Raw genomic sequence first — 24,200 nt, 5'->3', positions numbered from 1 at the left:
CACCTTGGGCTGCTTTCTCCACGTTAAGTACGCTGGTGACTAGACTTGCGCACCCTATGGGACCTCCTGTGCCGGTACAACCGCTTGTGGTCCCTGCGGTTAATCCACTTTGGGCAGATCAACTGTCCGCTCAGTTACAGCAATTGAACCACTCCCTGACTAAACAGACGTCTAACCGTCGTCCGCCTAAGACCAAGGGGTCCTCTAAGTGGGCCATTACTTCCTCACAATCCACCCACGTCCCAGACACCTCGTCTGATGAAGAAGGCGTATATACTGATCCCACAGACACTGATCCAGATAATTCTGATGGGGAATCGGTCTCTCAGGTGGATGTTCCTGACTTATTAGAGGCTATCAGGCTAATTCTTCAAATTATTGATGACCCAGAGCCTGATGCTACCTCCAAGAAACCGTACAGATTTAAACGTCAGAAGGTTATTAAACAAGTTTTACCTCATTCCTACCATTTAGTTGAAATACGTCAGGAATCCTGGGAAAATCCAGGAAAGAAATTCACACCTCTCAAGAGGATGCTGGCTCGCTATCCTCTCACCGCGGAGCTAAGTAAAAATTGGGAAACACCCCCGCCAGTGGATTCGCAAGTGGCGCGGCTGGTGGTGTCCTCGGCTCTGCCTGTAACTACCGTCACTACTCTGAAAGAACCAACGGATAAGCGTGTGGAGGGTTGCTTAAAAGCGATTTACACCCTAGCAGGTGCTGCGCATCGGCCCACTATTGCAGCAACATGGACTGCAGAGGCTATTGAAACGTGGACTTAGGAGGTGGAAGCAGAGCTGCCATCCAACTTTTCTGATAATGCTAGACAATGTCTCTCATATATTGTCACAGCATCTCATTACATTAAGGAGGCGGCTTCTGATGCTGGTATTCTGGTGGCCAAGGCTGATACTACGTCAATTTTGGCTCGCCGGATTCTATGGTTACGGTCCTGGTCTGTGGATCTAGACTCTAAGAAAACCCTTGACATTCTTTTTGGAGAGGACCTCAACAAGATAGTGGCTGACTTAGCCTTGGCTAAAACGGCGTGTCTACCTAGTACTGCGCCTTCGGCACCGAAGGCTAAGAGTACTTCCTTTCACTCCTTTCATCCTTCAGGTAAAGCAAAAGGTCAGGCGTACCTGAAACAAGCTCGCACTTCCAAAATCACTAAGCTCAAACCTAAACGTCAGCCTGCTTACAAAATGGACAAGCCTGCTGCATGACGGGGCGGGCCTCCCTCTGGGAGATCCCAGTGTGGGGGGCCGACTTCTAGGGTTTACCCAGGAATGGTTGAAGACCACTTCCAATGCTTGGGTACGGGAAGTCGTCACTGGAGGTTACGCCGTATCCTTAAAGAATCATCCCCCTCATCGATTTTGCCTGACAGACGTCCCTTTGGATCAGGTGAAGCAAAAACTCTTCATTCGGTGTACAGTCCCTCCTGGACACTGGAGTGGTAGTACAGGTGCCTCTCGCTCAGAGAGGCAAGGGGTACTATTCACCGCTATTCTTAGTCCCGAAACCAAATGGGTCCTCTCGGCCCATTCTCAACGTCAAGTCCTTGAATAAATTTGTGAGAGTCTCTCCAAGTTTCATATGGAAACCCTTCGGTCTATTGTTCTGGCTTTGGAACCAGGGGATTATATGGTCTCCCTGGACATACAGGATGCTTACCTGCATATTCCTATTGCACTGTCGCAACAGCAATATCTGAGATTCGCTGTTGGCAACCTCCATTACCAATTTTGGGCGTTACCTTTTGGCTTGATCACGGTCCCGCGAGTCTTCACCAAGGTCATGGCGGTAATGACGTCTGTACTCCGCCGTCAAGGGGTCAGGATCCTCCCGTATCTGGACGACTTGTTGATCCTGGCGAATTCCCCAGAAATTCTAGTACGCCATCTGGATCTGATGCTCCAGTTTCTGCAAGCCTACAGGTGGCTCATCAACTGGAAGAAATCCTCCCCGGTCCCTGCGCAGAGCATGGTGCACCTGGGGGTGTTGTTAGACACTCACAACCAGCGGTTGTTCTTGTCTCAGGAGAAGGTCCTGAAGCTTCAGGACAGGATTCGATGCTTTCTATCTCATCTGCAAGTGTCGATACATTAGACGATGCAAGTGCTAGGTCTCATGGTGTCGGCCTTCGACATGGTGGAGTACGCTCAATTCCATTCCCGCCCTCTGCAGAAATTGATTCTTGCAAAGTGGGACGGCCTCCCTCACCGGATCAGGTCTCACATGATCTCCTTGTCTCTGGAGGTCCGTCTGTCACTGAGCTGGTGGCTTCAGGACCAACTATTGAGCAGGGGTCGTCCCTTCTGGATCTCCAACTGGGTCCTTCTGACGATGGATGCCAGTCTGAGAGGTTGGGGCGCGGTGCTGGAGCAACACTCCCTTCAGGGTCGGTGGACCAAGGAGAAGTCTCTCCTCCCGATAAACATTCTGGAACTGATGGCGGTGTTCAATACTCTGAACTTGGCCCAGCATTTAATACAGAACAGACCTGTTCAAGTACAGTCGGACAACGCCACCACGGTGGCGTACATAAATCATCAAGGCGGCACACGAAGCCGCATGGCAATGAGGGAAGTATCCAGAATTCTTCAGTGGGCAGAACGCCATCTGCCAGCCATATCAGCAGTGTTTATCCCGGGAGTCCTAAACTGGGAAGCGGATTTCCTCAGTCATCAGAACGTACACGCCGGAGAGTGGAGCCTCCATCCAGAAGTGTTTCAACTCCTAGTGGACAAGTGGGGCCTCCCTAATGTGGACCTGATGGCGTTTTGACACAATCACAAGGTTCCGGTCTTTGGAGCAAGGACAAGGGATCCTCAAGCAACGTTCGTGGACGCTCTGGCAATTCCATGGGACTTTTGGCTGCCGTACGTGTTCCCTCTGGTGTCACTACTGCCCAGAGTTATAAGAAAGTTCAAGCAAGAAGGAGGAATCCTACTTCTGATCGCTCCAGCGTGGCCCAGATGGCATTGGTTCTCAGACCTCCAGGGTCTCTCGTTGGAGCGTCCTCTTCTGCTTCCACAACAAGCAGGATATGGCCCGTCTGGCTTTGAATGCGTCGCTCTTGAAGCTTCCATACTAAGGGCCAAGGGTTTTTCTGAGGCGGTCATCCAGACTATGTTGAAGGCGCGTAAGCCGGCTTCTGCTCGGATTTACCATAGGGTCTGGAATGCTTACTTTGCTTGGTGCGCATCTAATAATCATGACGTTTACAAGTTTACTATGGCCAAACTTTTGGCCTTTCTGCAACAGGGTCTGGACTTAGGCCTTTGTCTGGCCTTCATCAAGGTTCATATTTCTGCCTTGTCGGTTTGGTTTTAGAGAAAAATTGCCACTCTGCCTGATGTTCATACATTCACTCAGGGTGTGTTACGGAGTTAACCTCCTTATGTCCCACCTGTGGCTCCTTGGGATTTGTCTGTGGTTCTGGAGGCGTTACAAGAGTCTCCGTTTGAGCCTCTTGAATCTGCAGACCTTAAGTGGCTTTCCCTTAAGGTATTTTTTCTACTGGCTATTGCCTCTGCTAGACGGGTGTCTGATTTGGGGGCCTTGTCGTGTAGGTCCCCCTATCTGATTTTTCACAGTGACCGGGCGGTTCTTAGAACATGTCCCGGGTACCTACCTAAGGTGGTGTCTTCTTTCCACCTTAATCAGGAGATTGTGGTTCCTGCCTTTGTCTCTCCTGAATTGTCTTCCAAAGAGCGGTCTTTGGATGTGGTACGGGCTCTCCGTATCTATGTGAAGAGGACAGCTCCTATCAGGAAGTCTGATTCTCTCTTTGTACTGTTTGGTTTTCACAAACGTGGCTGGCCTGCTCACAAGCAGACCCTGGCCAAATGGATTAGAATGGTGATTGCACATGCTTATGTACAGGCTGGTCTTCCAGCTCCTGCTACCATCAAGGCCCATTCTACTCGGTCGGTTGGACCTTCTTGGGCGGCCCGCCGTGGTGCGACCCTTGAAGAACAATTATGCAAGGCGGCTACGTGGTCCTAAGTGAACACGTTCATAAGGTTCTATACCTTTGATACATCCGCCTCCCAGGATGCTTCCTTTGGACGCCGGGTTCTTGTGCCCGCTACAGTGCGTACCCTCCCATAAGGAACTGCTTTAAGACCTCCCCGATGTTATTCCCTGTGGAGCCCAGTGTACCCCGCAGCAGAAAATGAGATTTATGGTAAGAACTTACCGTTGTTATATCTCTTTCTGCGAGGTACACTGGGCTCCACAGGGCGCCCACCCTGACGCACTTAGCTTCTTTGGGTTGGTATGGCATTAGCCGCTGACACCTTCTCCTGTCGTGAGTATGGGTTGTATGTGGCTACTAACAGTTGTCGTCTCTTTTTGCCTGTTACTGCATTGGGCTGGTTAACAAAACTGAGCTCCTGTGCATGGAGGCAGGGTTATAGAGGAGGCGGCGCTAAGCATTCTGGGAACAGTCAAAGCTTTTAGCCCAGGCATGTCCAAACTGCGGCCCTCCAGCTGTTGTGAAACTATATATCCCTGCATGCCCTGACGCAGTTTTGCTGTCCGAGAATGCTAAAGCTGTGTCAGGGCATGCTGGGTTGTGTAGTTTCTCAACAGCTGGAGGGCCGCAGTTTGGACATGCCTGTTGGTGCCTTGGATCAAGATCCTACTCTACATCCCGATGTTATTCCCTGTGGAGCCCAGTGTTCCTCGCAGATAGAGATTTAACAACGGTAAGATCTTACCATAAATCTCGTTTTTTAATTGCTTAAAACTGTGGGAGTATGGATTCATATTTTCCTGAATAATCCATGAATGCCTTCTATCATCATCTTTTGTTTTCAGGTGCAGGTGATCGGGCACATGGTAAGGATGAACTCCAGGCAGCAATTGCTCTTAGCTTACAGGAGGCAAGAAGAGATTCTAACAGGTATGAACTGTATAATGAAGTCTCAGGATGACCTTTTAGATACAATTTTTGGATGTTACTTTTGTTTTACGGTGCATCACTGACATCATTTACGGTCAGTCACCGACAGCCTGATCCCTGTGCGCACACACAGAATGGGTTCTGCGCATGCACAAATTACTGTAGCAATAGCTATGGGATCTGAGTAACCCCTATACAGAAAATCTGGCGCACGTACAGGTTTGAGACTGGAGAGGAGAGAATGCAAAGATGGTGACACAGAGAGAGAGAACAGAGAAACATCAATGATGGGACAGACGTGTGGGTGGAACGGAGGAGGAATGAAATCGGGATAGGCAGTAAAGAGAGGTGAATCTGCAAACATTGAAATCTGCCGGGATTCTGAGTATAAGACTATGCACAAGGGTGCGACGTTGCCAGGCACACACTAGTTAACTACTGACTAGTTCTTTGATACAGTTCAGCATCCTCGTCTTGCTAAATAGACTGCTCAACTCCACTATACAATATAAACTGATAGAAATATGAAAACATTATATTTTGTATATTTGATCTTGCTCCACAAAAAATTGCTGTCCTTTATCATTCATTTTTAGAAAATATGCATTCTTCTTGCTGCTGGACAGTTACTGTTCTGGAAGAGGTGTGTGCTCTACTTAGGCTCTGTCATAGCATCTCGAATATATTAGTCATGTGTTGCTGGCAGTCCCCCTCTGTTTGATAGTATCACTTTAATACACTCTTTATTCTCAAAAAATATTCAAAGCTTTGTTATGCATGTTTAAACTTTTAGATCAAATACCCACCATATTGCGGAGACGAAAAGCCGTACAAAGCGGAAACGCTGTGAAGTTTGGGGAGATGTCCCTAACCCTAATGATTTGAGAAGGAGTGGGGACTGGCCTGTAGGACTGAGGAACATCGGGAACACCTGCTGGTTTAGTGCAGTCATACAGGTAAACTGGAAATGAGAAGATAAATAATTGTTTTTATGCGATTTGGTTAAGATCAAGTGTTTGCACCATAATTGGAAGGACTTTCAATTCTGCTAATCATGGATGACTGCCTTGGCTCTCTAATCAGGAAGGTCTGCAGAGCTATGTGCCTGGAATGGCGCATCGTGGCCACTGCTGGAGATGACCTGAAGACTTGAGTACTTTTGAGCTGTATGTTAAATCATGCAGGTTCAAAAAGAAAAAGAAAATACATGAAAAAACTATGCAAATATAGATGGGAGATTATACTGAGTAATACAAACTAATTTATTTTTCATCCACTAGGGGTCACTGGAGTACTCTTGGGATATGGACGGGGTGTTAGCAGGGATAGGCACATTTAAATATTTAAATTAGTAACCCTCCTCCCCCTCCATACTCCCACGATGCCTGTGTTTTTTTTGTGCCTCACAGGGAGGGCACACGTTTTGGACTTTGTTCCAGAATTTTTCTCAAAACTTTTATTTTTACACTTCACAGCCCTTCCCAGCTTACTAAGAAGTGTGGGTCCGGGTCTGTGTGTGCTGCTACAAGCAGCAAAGGCTAGTCGGCGCTTATACAAGAAGCCCAACCATAGACCTTCATCAGCATAAGCTGATTCCAGCCTTGGCTGCAGAAGCAGGACGGAGCTTACTGAGAAGCCCTGTCACAGCTTCCAGACCCCAGCGACACCTGTACAGAGAAAGGTAATGAGTGGGCTGTACTCAGTGGGGCTGGTTATGTTGCTGGTGAGATGTAATGAGCGCTATCTGTAACATTGATCCGCCAACGCTGCTGGCGCCTGTCATAGCTCCCTGATTCCTCACCATCGGTCAGCGGCAACGCTGCTGGCGCCATTGGGGAATTCTTCACTACCGCTGCTTGGCCCTGCTTCCCAGATCCTCGCCGCAGTCAGCTCGCATATAGCTGCCGGGCTGCGGGAGGGGGGAAGGGGGAGACATTTTACCAGCGGGGTTTCCAGCGCGCGCGGCTCACAAATGATACACTGCCAGGCTCCTGTCAGTTCACCTGATCCGACAACGCTGCTGGTGCCCGTCAGGGAGGACAACCCATCACCTCTCCTCAGATCAGCATCGCTGCTGGCGCACTCGCTCACATCGTGGTCAGCACTCACTGCCACCTCTTAGCCCTGTCATAGTAACATAGTATTTGAGGCTGAAAAAAGACAATTGTCCATCAAGTTCAACCAATTTGTGGTCTCCTATGCACGATGATTTGTCTAAAATTATGACTGATGCTGCTGTCAGCCGTTACATTTTATCCCTATTTATAGTAACTATAATGCGTGACTATGCACCATAACCCTGGATATCCTTATCCATGAGGAATTTATCTAACCCATTCTTAAAGGTGTTGACAGAGTCCACCATTACAACTCCCTCAGGCAGGGAATTCCAAACACGTATTGTCCTTACCGTGAAAAAACCTTTACGACGTATTGTGCGGAATCTCCTCTCCTCTAACCTGAGCGAGTGTCCACGAGTCCTATGTGTTGATCTGGCCAAAAACAGGCCCTGCGCAAGCTCTGTGTATTGACCCCTTATATATTTGTAGATGTTGATCATATACCCTCTTAGTCTCCTCTTTTCCAATGTAAACATGCCTAGTCTTTCAAGCCTTTCTTTTTATTCCATCGTCTCCATGCCCTTAATTAGTTTGGTCGCCCTCCTCTGAACCTTTTCCAGCTCCAGGATATCCTTTTTGTATTACGGTGCCCAGAATTGTACACAGTATTCAAGGTGTGGCCTCACTAGTGATTTATATAACAGGAGTATAACACCCTCGTCCCTTGCATCAATTCCTCGTTTTATGCATGCTAGTATCTTAGTGGCCTTCTTTGCTGCCATCCTACTTTGGGAACTGCTGCTTAGTTTGTTATCTATGAGAACACCTAAGTCTTTTTCCAGTACAGTATCCCCTAATTTTACCCCATTCAGTATGTAGGTGTTATTTTTGTTCTTGCTACCACAGTGCATTACCTTACACTTGTCTGTGTTGAAGCGCATTCTCCATTTGGCTGCCCATGCTTCTAATTTAACTAAGTCGTTTTGAAGAGACTCAGCATCCTCCTCTGTATTTATAGCCTTACACAATTTGGTATCGTCTGCAAAAATTGACACCATGCTCTCTAGTCCTTCTGTTAGGTCGTTAATGAAATTGTTGAACATTAGCGGTCCTAATACCGAGCCTTGTGGCACACCACTTAACACTTCAGTCCAATTTGAAAGAGATCCATTAACCACAACGCGCTGCTCTCTATTATCTAACCAATTCTTGACCCAAGTGCATATAGAGCTTCCTAGCCCTATTTCTTGTAGCTTTTAGATAAGTCGCATGTGTGGTACAGTGTCGAAAGCTTCCCAGCTCCCCGCCGCTGTCACATACAGCTGCCGGGCTGTGGGTTCCCCTCACAAGCCATGGCTATAAGGGGCAAAGCAGGCTATTAAGCTTATGCTGGGGAGTGATTTCTGTATGCATGTATTTAGACCTGTTGCATAGTCTACAGTGTATGTGTGTGTGTGTGTGTGTGTGTGTGTGTGTGTATGTGTATGTATGTGTATATATATATATATATATATATATATATATATATATAATTTAATATAGAAGGCACTCACCAGACTTGTAATGAATATGCAAAAAATTGTTTATCAAATCTCACATCAGCAGCTTAATCATGGTTGGTCGACGTTTCGGTCCCAAACCGGACCTTTTTCCAGACCAGTGTATACAATCGTCAGAATCACAAACCAAATGACCATCAGTGTGGAACTACAAGTTCCACACTGATGGTCATTTGGTTTGTGATTCTGACGATTGTATACACTGGTCTGGAAAAAGGTCCGGTTTGGGACCGAAACGTCGACCAACCATGATTAAGCTGCTGATGTGAGATTTAATAAACAATTTTTTGCATATTCATTACAAGTCTGGTGAGTGCCTTCTATATTAAATTGAATATATAACGGGACCTTGTGGACACAAGCTTTCTCCCTGGAATTTTGGCACCCCAGCAGATGATATTGGATATATAGTGAGTGCCACTTCATTTGTTCCGAGATATATATATATATATATATATATATATATATATATATATATATATATATATATATATATATATGTGTGTATATATATATATATATATATATGTGTGTATATATATATAAAATATATGTTGTTTAAAAAAAAACACATGGTGTGGACGCCATCTTAAACTGATGCAGGAATTTTGGTGTGGTCCTACAACAGTCGGCCACTGGAGGGGGCAGGGGTGTTAGTAGGGTTTGTTAGTGACACGCAGACTTTACAGAAATTAGTGTGTACTAAAGTTCAGTGCACTCGGTCTAATATACACTTTAGTTTTTGTTTTTTACTGAGTCATGTAAATTTCTGTTTCACTGTATTACTGTTGTGTATACTGTCTGTCTGTCTGTGTGCATGATGACTAGAAAGGCTAATACAAAATTAAGAAGCACCTTGTCTGCGATATCTATCTGTAATTGTAGTTGGAGACTTCCACTTGCACAGTGAGTCTTGCAAAACAGGTCCACGTAAAAACCTCTTCCCTGATCCTCCTTGGCCGATTTTGGCAGGTGTGATGGCTACTTTGGCGTTGCAGTAGTCTGCTACACGGAAACATCGTGAGGCGGCTAAGTCTAACTCAACGTCACTGCCGTCTCAGCAGCCAGCGTAAGCTCAGGATGCATAGTTTGGAGGAGAGAAGGGAAAGGGGAGACATGATAGAAACTTTCAAATATTCCAAAGGTTTTAACAAAGTTCAGGAGGGAAACATTCTTCAAAGGAAGAGAAGTATTATAACTTGAGGACATACACTAAAACTGGAGGGAGGCAGGTTCAGGGGAAATTTAAGGAAAAATTACCTCACAGAATGGGTAGTGGATAAGTAGAATAGCCTCCCATCAGAGGTGGTAGGGGCTAAGATTGTAGAGCAATTTAAACATGCTTGGGATAGGCATATGATTATCCTTACAAAGAATTTAGGTTCAAAAAGGGTTGAGATTGCCTAAAGGATAAAAAAAAGGGGTAGACTTGATGGGCCAAGTGGTTCTTATCTGCCGTCAAATTCTGTGTTTCTATATTCTAGAACTTTGCAGGGTTTACAAAAGTCCATGAATAGTTCAATTCCTAGAAGTAGTCATCGGTTGTCTACTAATTTACTATAAAGAGGCAATGGGTCAGATAGTGAAGTCATTGATAGCCTGGGCATTGATGATCTCATCAGAGCCGTACGCTAGGTGCTAGATTTCACTAAACCAGATGATAACCAGTGGCGGATCTGAATAAATATGTGAGAACATTGAGTCGTAAGAAATATTTTGCATTAAAAGAGATGAAAAAAATCTAACTTATCAGGCCATCTGATAATATCGGATAAAGATGGCCTTGGAAATTTTAGAATCTCTGCAGGATGCTTCAGAAACTGAAAAACTTAAAGACATCGGAGAAGAAAAAATATTTGCCACGAAGAGGGTAAACAGATTCAAAACCAAATCAGAATTTTATCCCTTGCAGTACAGCATTTTATCCCCTACATTGAAAGCTTTTATAGTAGCGCCTTGAACCAATTTAAGATAATGTGTGAGAGAGCAGATAACAAAATCTTCAAAGATAATTTGAGGAAAGGTGAGAGGAGGGCTATCAAAACTTTGTATTCTGATAAAGAAATAATAAAACCATTAGATAAGGGCGGTTTGATTGTGATATTGGATATGAAGGACTACTTGAAAGAGGCAAATGTCCAATTAAACAACAAAAACTTCTATGTCACAGATTTCAGCTCTTTCAGTCTTCTTCCAAAAGAAGTTGGCTATGCTGCTTGAAGTTCAGACCTTCTTGCAAAGGGTATTTCACATACAACCTCCGTTTGTGCCGCCTACGGCACCTTGGGATTTGGATGTGGTGTTACACAGCTGATGATGGTGGAAGACAAGTACCTCACGTGGAAGATGGTGATGTTACTGGCCCTGGCTTTGGCTAGGCATGTCTCGGAATTGGGGGCCTTATCGTGTATGAGTCCTTAATTGGTCTTTTACGAGAACAGAGCGGAGCTCAGGACTAGACAGCAGTTCCTGCCGAAGGTAGTCTTCGCGTTTCATTTGCATCAACCTATTGTGATCCTGGGGGGTTGGGGGCGTAGAGGGGAGGAGCCAGCACATATATCAATTTCTTGGATATTGCGCTAATAGTCGAGGAAGATCAACTAAGAATGGAAACATACACAAAGATCAGAATAGGTATCTCAATTAAAAAAGTTTGCATGCAAAGATGTGGAAGGAAAACATCCCAAATGGACAATTTACTAGAATAACACGGAATTGTTCGACAGATGAGTCTTTTGATAGACAAGCAAAATTGATGTTACAGGACTTCCTTGAGCAGGGTTATCCTAGAGAACTATTACAAAGAACCCTAGAAAAAGTCAGGAATAGAAATAGAAGGGATCTTTTAGGGTTAAGAACAGGAAATATGGATCATATAAAAAACACTGAAAATAAAAAAAGAGGATAGGTCATCACTCTTAACAAAATATAATAACTGCTCATATGAGATTAAAAGGATTATCAGAAAAATATTTTAAACTCCTGAAATTAGATACAATACTGAAGGAGACAGTGAATTTGGAGGGAAAGGTTATTTTTAGGAAGTCAGAAAATTTAAAGTCAAAGCTAGTGTCAAGTCACTTCAATCAAGATACCATATCGATACAAAAGGAAAATACATAGATTACAATGAGACCAGTGGGGTTCTGTAATACATATCTGCATGCAAATAAAAAAGAAACCGAATTCACTTCAAATCAAAGTGGTGAAAATTTTCAAATTAAAAATTTCATAAATTGCAGATCAACATTTGCTATTTACATTGTGCAATGTGGTTGTGGAAAGCAATATGTAGGGTGTACTACGCGTATGCTACACACCAGGTTCATGGAACATTTGAAAAACATCAATAAAGCTGTTAAAACTCATCCACTATCCAGCCACATTGCACAATGTACAGCCTCTTCACATCGGAAGATCAACAATAGGGGAATAGAACAAATTAAGCCAACAATGCGGGGTGGTGACAGGTTTGGCACTTTGTGTCGGAGGGAAGCATTCTGGATTTACCGACTGAATACTTTGTTCCCAGTGGGCTAAACGATACAGTGGAGCTGAATAATATAAAATAACTTCAGATAGGTGTGATATATAGGGGGAGAATGTCCTTTTTTTGGATTACACCGGAGGTCCATTCGGGTTCTCCAGGATTTGGGTGAAATCCCCAAAGGAAAAAAGATGCTTCTCTTGCTAGTAGTATGGGGGGGATGCAGGAAGGTTCATTGGGGTGTAAAATAGATAGGTCCCCTTTGAACAAATGGTACTGGGTCCATGGAGATTAGGGTTAAGCTATACAAGAAGGGGACAGATACATAATAATTGAATAATGTAAATAGTGTGTGGGTGGGGGGGAGGGGGTGTTAGGTTTTCAGTTGAAATCAATATTAAAAGTATATCTGGGTCATTCAAATAAAACCTGTTTTCATAAGTTAACGGATAGAGATGTTTATTTGGTAAATTAATTGAATAGTACCTGTTTTTAAATTGTAACAGATACATAACGATATTGGGAATATAATAGATTGATATATCCCTGTGCTGATATATATTATATTTATATATATATATATATATATATATATATATATATATAATATATATATATATATATATATATATATATAGAGTAAAGATACACTCGGCACTCCGCCAAATAAATGTAGACATCTTGCCCGGTGCCTTCCTTCTGAGTTTGATATAAGTATGGTATGTAGGCGGCACTCGTGGACTTAATTCAAATAAGAAACCCGGACACTCCTGGGTTGAATACAACGTTTCGGATTTATTATCCTTCGTCAGGTATATAACAAATGCAAGAAATCAAGCTTACCTTTATGCAGTTAAGAAACACCAAGTGAAAGTGAAAGTAAGTGCAAAAACACTCCCCATGCTGCTGCTGCTGACGTCATCACCAATAGACGGCGCCTGAGCAGTGACTGGGACAAAGTGAAAATGAAAGTGAAAGTAAAAACAGTTACCATGGTTACAATGATACATTGTACAAACGGACATTACTACAAATGATCTTACAGCAATACTACAAAAAATAGCAACATAACCATTATAAGAAACAATTAAAGGAAATCATTTCATTCAGTCCATGCGGGGAAACGGTATTCAAAAGATGTATCCATTTAATTTCTAACTGCAGAAGGATCTTTCCTCTATCACCCCCCCTGATATCTTCCTTGACATGGTCCAACATCATGTAGCGTAATGAGGAGAGACTGTGCTTGCAAGTTTTAAAATGTTTGGCAACAGGCTGATCTATGTTTTTCCCTTCCAATATCTGCTTAATGGCACTGCGGTGTTGTGCCATTCTTTCTTTGAACTGGCACACCGTTTTGCCTATGTAATATAAGCTGCAAGGGCACCTAATGCAGTAGATCACATATTTGCTGGTGCAAGTAAAAACATGTTTTAATTTGATCTGTTTACCACTATGTGGATGCCTGATATAATTGCCGGTGTCCAGATAGGTGCAAGTAGTGCAACCTAAGCACCTGTAGTTTCCTGGTTTTTTAGTCATGAAGTGTTTAGGATATGTGGGTGACATGTTAGCAATGTCAACATGTATCACATGGTCCCCGATATTTTTACCCCTTGTGTAACAAGGTAGTAACGCACTTTCAGACAATTCTGCAAGGTCTGGGTCTGCTTGGACTACTGGCCAAACCCTTTTAGCGGTACTGACAATGGTCTTAGTAGATACCGTGTAATTGTTGACCCAAATCATGGTAGTGTCTATTTTATTAGGTTTGGGACAGGTGATATTCTTTACTTTAGGTGCTTTAAGTGCCTTAATTTTAGCTGATTGTAAATCCTTGTTGCTGTACCCCCTTTCTAGAAATTTTTTAGTCATAAGTTCCATTTTATTCATCTCATCAACAGGATCACTGCAAATGCGGTGAACCCGTAAGAATTGCGAATAGGGGAGACCTCTTTTAAGGGAGCTCGGATGGTGGCTGGAGGCATGCAGCATATTGTTGCAATCAGTGGGTTTCTGGTAAATAGATGTACTGAAGTCAACACCACGTATTTTTACCTCTACATCTAAAAAATGTATGTTTTCCTTTTGAATGTTCCACGTAAACTTGATGTGTCTGTCCCTAGTGTTGGCCAGTGACATCATATTAGTGAATTCCTCCTCTGTGCCCCTCCATAGGAGGAACACGTCGTCTATATATCTTGTATATAGGGGTATGAGATTGGCCAGGTCCTGGTCATCAAAGAACAATTGGTGTTCAAACTTTGTTTGTTAATGTTTTTATTGGGTGACGCACGGGGCCACACCGATTGCTCTGACGACGGGTGACGTAGGCTGTACAACTCAAAGATGTGGCCACATCTTGAGATGTTATGGTAACCACGACCGTTGCCAGGAATGCGTCGTGACGTGGCTCAGCCATGCCCCCTGCTTTTTTGACTACGTGGTGCGGGCCGTCTAGCTCAATGACGCGGCTGCGTCTTGGGCTTCCATGGTAACTGCTTTCGTTGTCATGACGGCGGCGGGACGCGGTGGAGACGTACATGCGGATGACGTCTTTCACATGCGTCCGGCTGCTCTGGCGGGCGTGTGCGGCGGCGCAGGTGTCAGTGGTATTGTCATTTACTGGTCTTTATAAGGGTGGTAAGTTGCTGTTTTATGTATGTTCACCATTTCTCCTGTATGTGATTTCTGTACATCCTGATGACTGTGTTCTACACCGAAACGTTGATGTAATCTTTGGAACTTTCTTTTATTGGAATACAATATACGTGTTGCAAAATCCTATGAGTGCCGTCCCTCTGTCTGGAACTATCGAATCATGGCTACCCCATGATAGGACTGGATCACCAAGGTATTTGTGTTTTGTTTTTTTCCGAGTGCCGATACACATGGTTGTTCTATGATGGACTTTGTCTATTTATTATATGGCACCGTGGAAATAGTTTATTGAGGGTGACTTATCAGCCGTTGAGAATTGTGTGCCCCATCATTTTTTACTGGAGGATTGAATTGTGAATTCACACTTTGGGTGTGTTTTGTTCTGCTTAAAATGACGTCCGAAGTCCCTCAGCCCTCTGTGCTGCCATTGGGGGAAATGCTTAGTTATACTACTGATCAAATTGATAAGATTCTATTTTTGGGGGATCCACAATACATCAATCAAGTGGACTCTTGTGAAGAATTATTCCAATCCCTATTTAGAATGAAGAAACGTGAAATTGATTACACTCTGCATGGCCTGACCCTATCTGATTACTATCAGGATAAATTTATCCCACGAGGGTTCAGGGTCCGAAACACCCCCACTATCGGCCGGCACAGTCCAGAGTTCTGCCGTAAGTGGGTGGCAATACTTAATAAGTGTTCCTTCGACCTCATGATATTGGTGGTTGAAGAGGCGTCTAAAGAACTGACTACGTAATCAGTGTGACAAATATCGACAGGATCTTATCAAATTTAAAAAGGTTAAACGTCTGAAGGTAGTACAGGACTACGAGGACAACCGTGTGTACCGATGGGTCAACGGGGATACCCCCAGATACCCGAGACAGTTCAATAGAAATCAGCGAACACAACGTTCAGTGAGACAACCATGTGATGTCACGACTTCACAAAGTGACAGCGACTTTGCAGTTTCAGAGGGAGAGGAGGTGGGGAATGCTCAAGCTATCCCTTTAGGGGCACGTTCACGCATGACAAACCAAAAAACAAACGTGTCCGCACAAGAAGAGGTGGTCAAAAGAAGAGTGGTAGGAAGACCCCCGTGGAAGAGGAACAAGTGATCTTTAATTTGTCCAACAGGGTGCTGTCCGCAGATGAACAGTCGGTCCTTAATAAGGGGCTGGCGTTTGTCCCCACAAATAAACACTCCCCCTTTGAGTGGAGTTGGGATTTGCATAAATTCAGCAGAAGGATGAGATTTTGTGAACATTTTGCCAACTCTACAACTGTGGACATGAGCACCGAACAAGATCCTGCTGATAAATTTTGCAGGCAGAAGAACAGATCTTCTTTTGATCCACCTGTGACAAACCCATCTATCAAATGCTTCACCAGACTTCTTGATGATTCCATCCAGAAATATAACACTGAAAACAGAACCGTGCGCCACAATCTCACGGCTGGAGAGAGGATGGCACTCACAAACTTGGGACGGTGTGAGGACATTGTTATCCGCCCCGCCCTTTGATAGTCATTATGAACACCCATGACTATCGCAATGAAATGCTACAACAACTCAACGACCAACAAGTGTATAGGAAGTTGCCAAGGGATCCAACTGTGGTGTTTAAGAAAGAACTGGATCAAGTCCTCCTTTCCGCAAAACAGAATAAAATCATATCGGAAAAAGTTTTCAAAGCATTGTCTCAAGATTTCCCCATCACTCCAATTCTGTACTCGATTCCCAAAATTCATAAAAACCCCACGTCTCCACCCGGACGTCCCATTGTATCAGCGAGAGACTCTCTGTATCAGCCTATATCTCAATATCTGGACACCCTACTACAACCATGCATTGTGCATGAGAAGACCTACCTCAAGGATACATCTGCATTTCTAACTGCGATGGGCGAATTCACCAAGGGCCCGTTTGATCTACTGATGTGCACACTGGATGTGCACAGTCTGTATACTTCAATTCCGCACGTTGAAGGTCTTGCAGCAGCAGCACAATTTCTGCGGGGAAACCGTAGTTATAGGGGACCTGATTTAGAGTTTGTGTTACAAATGCTTTCACTAGTATTACATCGCAATTATTTCCTGTTTGACTCTCAGTATTATGTACAAACTGCCGGGTGTGCAATGGGATCGAATGTCTCACCGACCTATGCTAACATATTTATGTTTATTCAAGAGAACAGTTTGTTTCTTAGTCAGCCAGAATTCATGCATCATACTAAATTGTTTTTACGCTATATTGATGATTTGATTGTATTTTGGTCAGGCCCACAGGAAGTTTTTTGTTCCTTTATTGATAGCATCAACAATGCTCAGGGGCCCATCAAATTCACTTATAGAACAAGTTACCAGGAAATTGAATTCCTGGATGTCAAACTGACCAATCAGGGGGGTCATTTGGTGACATCAGTCTACACTAAACCAACTGACCGTAACACCCTGCTTAGATTTTCTAGCCACCATCCATCAGCATTAAGAGCAGGGTTGCCTTATTCGCAAATGTTGCGTGTTGCCCGAATTAATAGTGATAGAGCCGTGCTAGAACTGCAACTTGAGGACATGGTTTCAAAATTTGTCTGTCGTGGATATACTGAGAAACTATTGTTAGAACAGAAACAGAAAGTGCTCAATATTCCCCGGGAAACCCTATTTCTTCCCAGTAACCGTAAAAAACATCAGTCTAATAGAATTATGTGGCCTTCCCTGTTTACAACAAGTAGTAATATTACAGCTCAAGCCACTAAAGCATTATGGCCCATTATTAGTACGGATACTGAGCTAAGTGTGTTGAGAAATAAGTCCCCTATGGCATGTTATCGCCGTGGGAGAAATATTCGTGACATGGTTGTGCGTACCGATATTTCGAAGTTTAAAAACGATTCTACCAGAATGTTGTCCAGACGCAAGGCCGGGTGTTATAGATGCATTAATTGTGCAACCTGTAATCATCTAGATGTTGGTAGTTCATTTAGACACCCACATAGTGGTAAATACATTCCAATTAGACATGTGGTCACATGCACAACCACGTTTGTCATCTACATAATTCGATGCCCCTGCGGGTATTATTATGTGGGAAAAACCATCCGCCAATTTAAAGAACGGGCCAATCAACACCGTTCTGCCATTCGTGCAGCATTAATCTCTGGTAAAAGTGAACCGGTAGCTCAGCATTTTGCTGATAGAAAGCACAGCCTGGCTAGCCTCAAGTACATGATCATAGATCATCTCCCTGAGCTGAAACGTGGTGGTGATAGAAACAAACAGTTACTTATCATGGAGGCAAGATGGATTGTCCGGCTGGACACCGTTGCCCCACGGGGCTTAAATGAAAAGATTTGTTGGAATAGTCTTACATAAAAGTATGTGCATTTGTTGTGTTCTCATATTTCTATTCTCCTGATTTATGCAAAACAAGATCAGCCTTTAGAGTTATCTATTTGGGTAATTATAAATCGTATACATAGTATTATTCAATTTCTATACACTGGGACCTTAATGTTGTCTTTGCAGTCCTGTATTTTACGATGGGATACATGATTCTCTGTTTTTACACACTGGTGCTCCAGTGTTGTTTTTAATCTTTGTTTGTTAATGTTTTTATTGGGTGACGCACGGGGGCCACACCGATCGCTCTGACGACGGGTGACGTGGGCTGTACAACTCAAAGATGTGGCCACATCTTGAGATGTTATGGTAACCACGACCGTTGCCAGGAATGCGTCGTTCGTGGCTCAGCCATGCCCCCTGCTTTTTTGACTACGTGGTGCGGGCCGTCTAGCTCAATGACGCGGCTGCGTCTTGGGCTTCCATGGTAACCGCTTTTGTTGTCATGACGGCGGCGGGACGCGGTGGAGACGTACATGCGGATGACGTCTTTCACATGCGTCCGGCTGCTCTGGCGGGCGTGTGCGGCGGCGCAGGTGTCAGTGGTATTGTCATTTACTGGTCTTTATAAGGGTGGTAAGTTGCTGTTTTATGTATGTTCACCATTTCTCCTGTATGCGATTTCTGTACATCCTGATGACGGTGTTCTACACCGAAACGTTGATGTAATCTTTGGAACTTTCTTTTATTGGAATACAATATACGTGTTGCAAAATCCTATGAGTGCCGTCCCTCTGTCTGGAACTATCGAATCATGGCTACCCCATGATAGGACTGGATCACCAAGGTATTTGTGTTTTTTTTCGAGTGCCGATACACATGGTTGTTCTATCTATATATATATATATATATATATATATATATATATATATTATTTATTTATTAAATAAGGAAAAAATTGGGGCTGAAAAACTATAAAAGTATAGAATTACTAATTTATATACTAATCGTGTTAGAGATTGGATCATACCATATTTATGTCTACCATACTGCTGCTACTCCAAGTGCGCTATACCTCTAGCGAAAGAAAATATATACAAGGTGCCTTATTTGAGAAGAACTAATATCTCTCTCTCTCTCTCTCTCTCTCTCTCTCTCTCTCTCTCTCTCTCTAAAATAGTGTCAAAATAAGGCACTCAAAGGTCACAAGTAGGTGCCAGGTCAAAAAAATAGTATATATCCATCCGTTCCATATAACTCCAACAGGGGCTCAGGCACAGATCAGACCAGCACAAAAACGTGGTTTATGTTTAGAAACATACATTCATAACAGCAGCACATGAAAGGATTCCAGCATAGTATACTTTACAGAACAATTGATCCCATAGTTTACATGCTGAAGTAAGAAAACGAATGTGATAGTCCGCTCATCCCTACAGCTGTTTAGGTCTCACGCCGTCATCAGGGGAGAGTCACATGTACAATGCTCCAAGTGCCGGTATTTAACTCATTACGTTCACCTGTCTTGTATGTATATGTATGTGTGTGTGTATATATATATGTATATATATATATATATATATATATATATATATATATATATATATATATATATATATATATATATAGCAGTTTGCAACGAAATATACGAAGCAGACAGCGGCACTCAGGGTCTTGTGCAAAAGATCAAGTGTATTAAAATCACTCCATTAGCTCCAACGTTTCGGGACGCGCAAGTCCCGTTGTCAAGGTGAGTAACGTTACTCACCTTGACAACGGGACTTGCGCGTCCCGAAACGTTGGAGCTAATGGAGTGATTTTAATACACTTGATCTTTTGCACAAGACCCTGAGTGCCGCTGTCTGCTTCGTATATTTCGTTGCCAACTGCTTTACCTTACTTCATCAGAGGGCACCTGGGCACACCTGCGTTACCTAGAGGGAGTGCCGGTCCATCCACCAAAACTTATATATATATATATATATATATATATATATATATATATATATATATATATATATAGTCCAAATACCGGCACTCCTGCTACATAACAGTTCAGCCCAGGTGCTCTCCCAGGTAACTAATACCTCACATATACTCCACAACGTCGGGTGGCACTCACGGGTCTTCACCTCAATGAACCAAACAATAGATCATGTAGATCAACGTTTCGATTTACTGTTAAATTGTCATCAGGATCAGATATTTACAAATGCACATAAAACACAAATTTATAGCTCACCCAGTGCAGTTATCCCGCCTCCTCTCCATGCCGCCGGGTTCCAGGTGCCTGGCGCCTTCCGGTGACGTCACTGATGCCTGCGTGCGTCCGTACGTCACCTTCTCAGCCCGGCTTCCCGTCGCCTAGCAACACAGGTGGGCGGGTTAGTATCCGTGCCACCTTCACCAATGCAGAGCATCCGTCCCTCCTCCTCAACCCGCTGGCGAATCAAGGGCGCCTGACCACCGTCTGGTACCATCCACCCCTCCAGTCCGACCAGCTCGGCTCAGCGTCCCGTTGCCCGGCAACGCCGGGGGAGCAAGTTAAACGGCCGCCTGCACACAGATACAAATAAAAACAATAATACATAAATAAATACAGCAGGGATGATGGCACAAGTCCGTATGTTGTACCCTATACCACAAAATACATAGCATTGGCGTCATTCAACTAAATATACAAAATCAGAACAAGCTTATTAGATTACAGAGCTGTTAGTCTGAAAACTGCACTGAAATAACAAATCACTGTCCCCTGATATTCTGCAAGCCCTACACTAAACGAGATTATAGACTATAGAAAGCAATTAAGACCAAAACATTCATTCAGGCCCCTGGGGGCCACAGTGTCTAAACGATGTATCCATTTGGCTTCCCTCTGCAACAGAGCCCGATCTCTATCACCACCTCTAATTCTCTTAGGGACTTGATCAATGATTTTGTAGCGCAAAGTGGCCAACTCATGTTTTGAATATCCGAAAATGGCGTGCCATCGGTTGTTCTTGGGGCACCACTGCTTTACGTATCGAGGACCTATGCATGTTCATACGTTCCTTAAACTGTCTCGTGGTCTTCCCTATATAGAGAAGACCACATGGACAGCGGATAAAATATATAACATGCATACTAGAGCATGTCAGAACCTGCCGAATAGAGATACATTTCCCCGCGTGTGGATGGGAAAATGAATCCCCACTTTCCAGGAAGCTACATGTGGTGCAACCCGTACACCGGTAGCACCCCGGTTTACGGCCCAAAAAGTGCACAGATGAAGGTGTCTTCACAAAGCCAGAAATATCATTTTTCACCAGCCAATCCTTAAGATTTTTATTCCGAGAAAAGCTAGGCATGACCTCAGTCTCATGAAAGACCTTCAGGTCCGGATCACTCTTAACTAGGGGCCACAACCTTTTAATATGCTTAACCGTACTTGAACTTTGGTTGTGAATTCGCCAATTGTTACATGTTTGACATTGAACGTGACATTTTCTTTGTACATCAGAGTATTTCTTCAAAAATTTTGTTGTTTTTGAGGTACATCGACGATCTGCTGATCGTATGGTCTGGCAATGAGATTGAGTTCCATGACCTTATGAGTAAGGCCAATAATAACAATGATCATATTAAATTCACCTATACTATCCGTAACAAACAGGTGAATTGCTTGGATGTATCCATTTATTTAGATTCAGATGGTCTACATACCTCATTATTAAAAAAACCCACCGATAGAAATAATGTTTCTCTTACGTCCTAGAGGATGCTGGGGACTCCGTAAGGACCATGGGGTATAGACAGTCTCCGCAGGAGACATGGGCACTATAAAGAACTTTAGAATGGGTGTGCACTGGCTCCTCCCTCTATGCCCCTCCTCCAGACCTCAGGTAGATCCTGTGCCCAGAGGAGACTGGGTGCATGGCAGGGGAGCTCTCCTGAGTTTCTCTGTAAAAAGAATTTTGTTAGGTTTTTTATTTTCAGGGAGCCCTGCTGGCAACAGGCTCCCTGCTTCGTGGGACTGAGGAGAGAGAAGCAGACCTACCTAAGTGATAGGCTCTGCTTCTTAGGCTACTGGACACCATTAGCTCCAGAGGTATTGGAACGCAGGTCTCACCCTAGCCGTTCGTCCCAGAGCCGCGCCGCCGTCCTCCTTGCAGAGCCGGAAGATAGAAGCCGGGTGAGTATAAGAAGAAAGAAGACTTCAAATGCGGCAGAAGACTTCTGATCTTCACTGAGGTAACGCGCAGCGGTAACGCTGCGCGCCTTTGCTCCCACACACACACACACACTACAGGCACGGATGGGTGCAGGGCAGCAATAAACCTCTTGGCTGGCATTATTAACCGTATATAAGGCTGAGGCATTAATATATACGATCCCCCGCCAGTTTGTTGTATTTTTGAGCGGGACCGAAGCCCGCCGCTGAGGGGGCGGAGCTTGATTCCACAGCACTAACCAGCGCCATTTTCTCCACAGCACGCTGCTGAGAAGCTGGCTCCCCGGACTCTCCCCTGCTGAACACGGTGACAGAGGGCTTTCAAAGAGGATGGGGGGGGGGGGGGGCACATATATTTTGGCGCAGTCAGTGTACATTTAACTTATATGAAAAAGCGCTGTATATCTGGGAATTGTGTTTCCAGGGTCATTTGGCGCTGGGTGTGTGCTGGCATACTCTCTCTCTGTCTCTCCAAAGGGCCTTATTGGGGAACTGTCTCCAGATTAGAGATTTCCCTGAGTGTGTGGGGGTGTCGGTACGTGTGTGTCGGCATGTCTGAAGCGGAAGGCTCTTCTAGGGAGGAGGTGGAGCAAATGAGTGGTGTCTCCGTCGGCAACGCCGACACCTGATTGGTTGGATATGTGGTATGTTTTAAATGCAAATGTGAATTTATTACATAAAAGGTTGGACAAAGCGGAGTCCAGGGAAAATGCAGGGAGTCCATCCTTGCCTTTTACTATGTCACAAGGCACTTCTGGGTCTCAGAAGTGCCCACTATCCCAAGTAGCAGACACTGATACTGACACGGATTCTGACTCCAGTGTCGACTACGATGATGCAAGGTTGCAGCCAAAGTTGTCAAAAAGTATTCATTATATGATTATTGCAATAAAGGATGTGTTGCGTATCACGGATGACCCCTCTGTACCTGACTCGAGGGTCCACATGTTTAAACAAAAGAAACCTGAGGTTACTTTCCCCCCTTCCCATGAGTTAAATGAGTTGTTTGAAAGGGCTTGGGAAACTCCAGACAAGAAACTGCAGATTCCCAAAAGGATTCTTATGGCGTATCCTTTCCCGGCTAAGGACAGGATACGGTGGGAATCCTCCCCCAGGGTGGACAAAGCGTTAACGCGCTTATCCAAAAAGGTGGCGCTGCCGTCGCAGGATACCGCAGCCCTCAAGGATCCTGCTGATCGCAGGCAGGAGACTACCTTGAAGTCAATTTATACACATACTGGTACCTTGATCAGACCGGCGATAGCGTCGGCTTGGGTTTGTAGCGCTGTAGCAGCGTGGACAGATACCTTGTCTGCTGACATTGATACCCTGGATAAGGATACCATTTTACTGACCTTGGGTCATATAAAGGATGCTGTCCTATAGATGAGAGATGCTCAGAGAGACGTTGGCCTACTGTGTTCCAGAGCCAACGCCATGGCGATTTCTGCTAGGCGGGCACTGTGGACCCGCCAATGGACGGGTGATGCCGACTCAAAGAGGCATATGGAGGTTTTTCCTTACAAGGGTGAGGACTTATTTGGGGAAGGTCTCACGGACCTGGTTTCCACAGCTACTGCAGGTAAATCCGCTTTTTTACCTTATGTTTCCTCACAGCCAAAGAAAACGCCACATTATCAGATGCAGTCCTTTCGGTCGCATAAATCCAAAAGAGTACGGGGATTTTCCTTTCTCGCCAGAGGTAAGGGCAGAGGGAAAAAGCTGCCAGCTACAGCTAGTTCCCAGGAGCAGAAGTCCTCCCCGGCTTCTACTAAATCCACCGCATGACACTGGGGCTCCACCGAGGGAGTCCGCGCCGGTGGGGGCACGTCTTCGACTTCTCAGCCACGTCTGGGTTCAATCACAGGTGGATCCCTGGGCAATATAAATTGTTTCCCAGGGTTACAAGCTGGAATTCGAAGATGTACCTCCTCGCCGGTTTTTCAAATCGGCCCTA

General features: G+C 44.4%; 1 protein-coding gene across 3 annotated transcripts in view; it reads left to right on the top strand.

The window, feature by feature from the left end:
• Positions 1-24,200, top strand: part of USP28 (ubiquitin specific peptidase 28) — a 230,216-nt gene that overhangs the window by 47,191 nt on the left and 158,825 nt on the right. For all 3 annotated transcript variants that reach the window (XM_063943189.1, XM_063943188.1, XM_063943190.1), the window contains exons 4-5: positions 4,831-4,915; positions 5,709-5,871. In XM_063943189.1, coding sequence (XP_063799259.1) covers positions 4,831-4,915; positions 5,709-5,871 — 248 coding nt within the window. The remainder of the gene's footprint in view (positions 1-4,830; positions 4,916-5,708; positions 5,872-24,200) is intronic.

This window comes from Pseudophryne corroboree, chromosome 10 (genome assembly GCF_028390025.1).
Source record: "Pseudophryne corroboree isolate aPseCor3 chromosome 10, aPseCor3.hap2, whole genome shotgun sequence".
Lineage (NCBI taxonomy): Eukaryota > Metazoa > Chordata > Amphibia > Anura > Myobatrachidae > Pseudophryne > Pseudophryne corroboree.
This window is presented reverse-complemented; position numbering and strand designations above follow the sequence as displayed.